This window comes from Crocodylus porosus, unplaced genomic scaffold, assembly GCF_001723895.1.
Source record: "Crocodylus porosus isolate Cpor-Errol unplaced genomic scaffold, CroPor_comp1, whole genome shotgun sequence".
In the NCBI taxonomy this organism is placed as follows: Eukaryota; Metazoa; Chordata; order Crocodylia; family Crocodylidae; genus Crocodylus; species Crocodylus porosus.
This window is the reverse complement of record NW_017728945.1, coordinates 581,278-587,295: the sequence shown is the minus strand read 5'-3', so window position 1 is coordinate 587,295 and position 6,018 is coordinate 581,278. Positions and strand designations below refer to the sequence as shown.

The 6,018-nt window shown below is 51.7% G+C and overlaps 1 protein-coding gene across 16 annotated transcripts in view; it reads left to right on the top strand.

The window, feature by feature from the left end:
- Positions 1-6,018, top strand: part of PTPRS (protein tyrosine phosphatase, receptor type S) — a 162,744-nt gene that overhangs the window by 83,264 nt on the left and 73,462 nt on the right. For 10 of the 16 annotated variants that reach the window (XM_019550563.1, XM_019550549.1, XM_019550564.1 and 7 more), the window contains exons 7-8: positions 1,330-1,347; positions 3,991-4,101. In XM_019550563.1, the coding sequence (XP_019406108.1) occupies positions 1,330-1,347; positions 3,991-4,101 (129 nt within the window). The remainder of the gene's footprint in view (positions 1-1,329; positions 1,348-3,990; positions 4,102-6,018) is intronic. The other 6 variants (XM_019550566.1, XM_019550560.1, XM_019550558.1 and 3 more) reach the window with 1 other exon arrangement.

Sequence of the window (6,018 nt, the reverse complement as noted above, 5' to 3'; positions counted from 1 at the left end):
TATGTATGTATTTTTTTACCTTCCATCCTGAAATTGGTGCATCCACAAGGCAGGTAAGATGAGTGAGGCTAAAGGATGAGGAGGAAGGGGTTGTCTGGTGGTTAAGGCAGTGGATGGACAGTCAGGAGCCCTGTGTCCTGTCCTTGCCTCTGCTGCAGACTTCCCTCTGCGATGTTCTTATCTGGGCCTCAGTTTCCCCATCTGTAAAATGGGGGTAATAATACTGCTGTACCTGATTTGGGGTGGGTTGCGAACCATTATAAGATCTTTGGCTGGAAGGCACTGGAAAATGGCAGAGTATTATTACAGTCACTGAGAAGCCATCCTATTTGTGGTAAGGGAGAGTTTGCAGTGGGATTTGCAGAATCGGCCCTGTTTTCAGGATGGGGGTAAAAAACATTACTAAGCTGTGCAGAAAATCTGAGTGCCAGCGGAGAAAACGATCCTCCGTGTTTTCCAAGGAAGATGGTTTCCAGCAACATTGAGAGGGTGGCAGTTCGTCAAGGGGGGAAGGGGGAGCAATGGGCAGGGCTCAGGTGGGTCACTGGCTCTGATGTTACTCCCTCTGTCATGGACCTGTGCACAGGCAGAAAGGTCACGCTGGGCTCTGCCGGGGCAAGGAGCTGGAGGGCGGTTGACCAGCAACTGCCCTGGGTTGGGAGCGGTGGCTAACCCCTCTGCGTGCTTCCTGGTTATGTGAGCAGTGGCATGGCCTCGCTTCTTAGCCCCAGCTCTTCCAGCCTCCAGCTGCCTGGTTTCGTTATTCTGCAGACCCCACAGAGTCATTCCTGGTATAACTTGGGACCCCAAACAAGGGCATTATGGGAAACTCCGTGCCCTAATTGCATCCCTAGCACGGGCATGGCATTCGACTTTAGGCAGATCACTTCCTTTCAACAGGTCTCGGTCTCCTTGCCTGAGATAACAGGGCGATAACACCAATCCATGTGCCCGTAGGGGTAGGAGGATGAACCCAGGCTCGTCAACGGGTATCAGTGGCAGGTAGTAACGCTGGCTTACGTGGAGCTGGGAATTTGGAGACGTCCTGTCCCTTCTGACCAGCGGTGGGATCATGAATTTAGCCAGCATCTGGACTTCGAAGCAGAGGTCCCTGGCGTATGATTAAACAAGCTGGATTGGATTGCTCTGCAAAGAACATCTCTCCTCTCCCCCTCCAGTCTGCCCGTTTAATTAAAAATGACAGCAGGTAGCTTAGGAGTTGTCCTGCTGGGAACCGTCTTCCTTGACTTGGGTCCTTTTCCCACTGGCAGCCCAGGTGTGTTCATTTTTTTTTTCACTCCTTTCACTTCTTTTTTGTTTTCCTTGCAGAAGGTACTCCGATCCGAGGTAAGAGACCTCACTCTCTCACTCACCCCACTCTCTCCACTCAGTTCCACTCAATTCCTGTTTTGTGTGATCTGTGCTTGGCCCCAAAGCTCGTGGTTGTTGCTGTCATTTCCTGTCCTGCGTCACCTCCCTGGATATTTTATTTCTGTTCGATGTCTGCCCTAATCGTAAATACGGCGCCCATGTCTGTCTCTGTCCGCTGGGTGGATTTGCCTCTTGTTTCTCGAACGCACGGCTCAGTTGCTGCTGCGTGAAATGAATGGTGCAGGTGGAAGAGCTGATCTGTCCAGGGCTTGGAAGTGCATTTCTGGCATTAAATGCTGTCACAGTTTGGTAGCCACTCAGGGCCGCATCGTGGTTGGTACTAAGTTGATGAAGGGGGCTTGGCACTGATGGTGAAGGGACTTGGCACTCACCATCCCAGTGCCCTGCTCTGTGTAGTATCAGAGCCTTCCTTTTCCCCTCTGATCTCGGGTGTTTCTGGGAGCTGTATCCTTGGTAAGTAACTTCCACAGTCCGCCTACACCATTCGAAAGGAGCTCAAAGGGAGGTTGACCAGCCGCAGCGTTTGCAGTTCCCTGGGACCTCAGCATGCGGTGCCTGTAGATCCACTGGGACATACAAGGTGTCACTTGTAGGCCCTTCTCACTTTGGCTGCATCTACACAGGGAGATTTCAAACCCCATAGTTCTTCCCGAGTCAAATCAATAGCAGGAGCTGGAGGCAGGGTGTTTTGATCACCGTGTTGATCACCGGGGCAGTTTTATCACATGGCTTTCAGCCGGGCCTGTCAGCATGCAGCTCTGCTACTGCTAGTGCCAGTGAAGATGCATGGGTGGAGAATGAATGGGGCTTTATTTCCATAATGTAGACAAGACCCCGGAGTCCATTGCAGCCGACAGCTGCATCTTTCTGTGGCTGGCCCAGGGTTTCGGTTTGAAGCCTCCCTCCGTGCTCCCCGTTCATACGGGCACCACCGCGAGCCAAATAAAGCTTTTGTCTCGGACGAGTGGAACCGGCCCACAAATTCACCCGAATGAACAAAAGCTCCTACGAACACCCACTCAGCCCAGCCTCCTCCTCCTCCCTGCCAGGCTCGCACACAACACGGCGTCCCCTGCTTTTACTTCTGTACAAAACCTGCCTAGCTGAAGTCTCGATGGGAAACTCCTGACTCGTTTGGTTTTCAAGTTGCTCTTCAGGACTGGAATGCCCATCGGTTTCTTTGCTGAGATTTAGCTTTGGGGGTTTTTTTATTTTTTTTTTAAATCCTATTCGGTCTGTGTTTGGGAGCTGCCCAGATGCAAGGAGCCCTAGCAAGAGTAATACCCTCCCCCTTTCTTTCTTGCACACACGCTCATGCCCTCCACTCCCCTTCTGTACGCACCACGCTTGCTTCACCACATGCACTCACAGACGCACGGCATCTGCCTGGCGTGCAGACACGTCAACTCTCTCTTTCCTGAAGAATCGGCACTTGACATTGATGCCAGTTGCCCCTCTTTCGTTTAGGACCCTGTCCGCCTTATGAAACCAAGCAGGGATTTCTCAGAGAGTCAAAAATATCGTAGGGCCATGGTTTCTGTCTGCATCTCTGTGAATAACCAAGTATAATATGCAAAACAAAAAGTGATATTATATTGGTTTATTTCTATAACGTGTGCTTGAAGTGGAGTTTTGCAGACCTGGAGCCTTCTCAGGTAAAAGACAGAGGTGATTTTCATCTGTTTAGCGCATGCTGCATAATTGTGCGTGTCTGTTCTTTAAATAGCTGATAATAGGAGTGCTTAGTCTGGATTCAGAGCATATTCTCATAAACTGAAAGCATTTACAGATTGAAGAACAGCCATTATTTTTATTGGCTGGTCAGATGGGCTGACCAATCCGATAGGAAAAAAAAAAAAAGAAAGAAGTTCATTAAATATCAGGACTCATGGTAGAGGTGATCTCTTTTATTAGACCAACAAGATTTTTGCAACAACAAAAAACCTAATTGCAAGCTTTTGGACACAAACACCCTTCTTTGCAAAAATCTAGTTCCTAGGTTTCATGGCTGGAAGGAACCTCACGAGATCATTGGGTCCAGCCCCCAGATCATTGGATAGCTGGTCTAATAAAAGATCACTTCCACCATAAACCCTGATTCCTTTTGCCTGTAGGCCAGTGCAGCGACAACCTAGATACCTTTATTAAATATTGCATTATTGGAGTTTTTCCTTGGGAGCATTCACTGATGGGCATTGTGCTTTTTAAATGCTCTTTTAGTCTTTCTTTGAGGCTAGTATTTCTATACAAGCAAGACCCAACAGCGACCAGGACAGCACATGAAAGTTTCCTCTCCCCCTTGAGAAATGGCTGCTTCAGGTGAGGGTGGATGCCAATTTGCAGGGCAGCGGGGGAGAGCTCATGCTGCTTGTGCTGCTGTTGCAGATAGTGACTGGGGACCTGCATTGGGGTACAGGTCCAGCAGTGCCCCTGCCTGGGACCACCAGCCGTGAGAATAGTTAAGTCTTGGCACCAACGCTCAAGGCCTTTGGCCCAGTGTTCAGTTCCTGGGGAAAAACCCAGATTTGGTGCCAGACCTCCTCTTACCGACTCTGCGACTAATAATGCCTTTGCTGCCGTCTTCTTCTGTCCCACCAGGTGGCCTGCAGATCGAGAGCAGCGAGGAGACGGATCAGGGGAAGTATGAATGTGTGGCCAGCAACAGCGCCGGGGTGCGCTACTCGTCACCCGCTAACCTTTACGTGAGAGGTAGGGAGCGCCTCGGCTCAGAACGCTGGCAGATCTGCCCCGCGGCCTTGCTTTGCCCTTGCCGTTTGATCCGAGCCTTTCTTAAAGCAAAGGGGAGGCGCTGATGTTGAGATGGGTCGTTACGCCGTACTGCTGAGCTCGGGGAGGGAGAGGACCTCTTGAAACAAGCACCAGGGCTCTCCACCGTTGGCTGGGTCCCCCTGGCGCTGGAGGCAGTGGCAGCTGCAGTGTTGCCCACCTCAGCGGTGCTCAGCTCTGCCTTGTGCTGTCTCCCACCCCCAAAATGGATGGATGGCTCTTGTCCCTTTTTTTTTCTTTACTACTGCACCCTGAGCAGCAACACGAAGGCCTCTTGCCATTCACTGATGTTCCTGCAATGCCGGAAACTCCCCAGGCACCACACAAACACATAGAGAGAAACAGCCCCCACCCCAAAGAGACCCAGTCCTCAGCACCAGACCGGCTTTGATCCCAACGGTGCCCTGGGCGTTTGGCCCAAGAGCATCACCAGCTCATCGGCCGAGAGAGGAAGGATCAGGCTGTGATGCAGAGCGAGTCCTGAGGTTACCGCCGTCCTCATAAAGGCTTCTCCCTGGGGGAAGCGGGACAGTTTCGGCACAGCTGGGTGACCTCTGGAAGAGGGGAAGGTGCTGTCAGCTCCCTGGGGTGAGCTGCTCTCCCTTGAAGGGGAGCATTGGGGTGGGAGCCATCTGCTCGCCCAGCTCGGGGAGAGCACGTGATGGGTGACTGCACCTGCAGTGAGGCACAGGGGGAATCCCAGCTCGCCCAGTCCCCTTTAGGGGAGCATTGAGGCATGGCGCTGTTTCCATCCAGAAGATGCAGAGTCCGCCTACCCCCGGCTCCCACACTGCCTGCCTGGGCACGGGCAAAGCAGGCGTAGCCATCCTGCCCCCGTGCAGCCGGTGGGTGAGCCCCCTTTCCAGAGCAGCGTGGGGCTGGGCAAGGCAGGGTACTGCCCCGCACTTGAGGTCCTCCTCTAGTCCTTTCTGGGTCAGTGACCCCTGCCTTTTCTTTGCTGTTCGTGTGGTTGAAGCCCTCGGACCCGGGGCATATTCTTCGGTGTAGTTCTGGACTAATATTTTTCCCGCAGCAGATCCCTTTGCTAAGGAGAGCAGGGCCTGCCCCTCTCCCGTTAAGACCACCACTGGAAAAACAAATGTTGCATCCCAGCAAACTGTTCCCATTTTCATCTCATGTGGCCTCAGAAGCGCAAACCCCCCCACCCATGCTGACGCTGCAGTTAAACGCAGACCCATGCTCTTGTGTACGCTCCTCTCTCTCTCTTTCTCTCTCTGTCTCTCTCTGTGTCTCACGTTCACTAAATCACATGCACATGGAGAGAAGGCTTTTAATTATTTAATCTTCCCAAGCTAAATTTTTAAAGAGGCTTTTGTGGCCAGCTGGAAAATTGCGTTTTGGAATTCTCCCCTGCTGTCTGAGCTCTGAAATTCCACCGTTGGGAGCATAAATCTGGGAATGTGATATCACACAAGGGCTAAATGGGTTTTTTTAAGAAATGTGTTTTTATTGGTGGTATTTTATTTCCCAAACTCCCCACCTTTATGTGGTGAAAGCTAGCCAACTTCCAACGGCTGTCATCCTCGAGAGCTCCTTTTCACGCTCCCTGGATGAATCTCAGGTCCAGGTAGATGGCCATCGCCGTACCAAAAATAACCTGTGTGCTTCTGAGGCCTCTCTAATAGGCAAACCCAGCATGAACTGGCCTGGAGGGTGCAGAAAAACACTGTGGAAGAGAGCTCGGCTTGTGGTTTGGGTGGTTTCATGCTGTTTAATCCCTTGTTTCTTGTGTGTTAACTTTGCGGAAAGGTAACGAAGTCCCGAAACTCCATCGCTTTCGGGGGGAGTTCACGTACTTCCCCCTTCCCGACCTCCCCC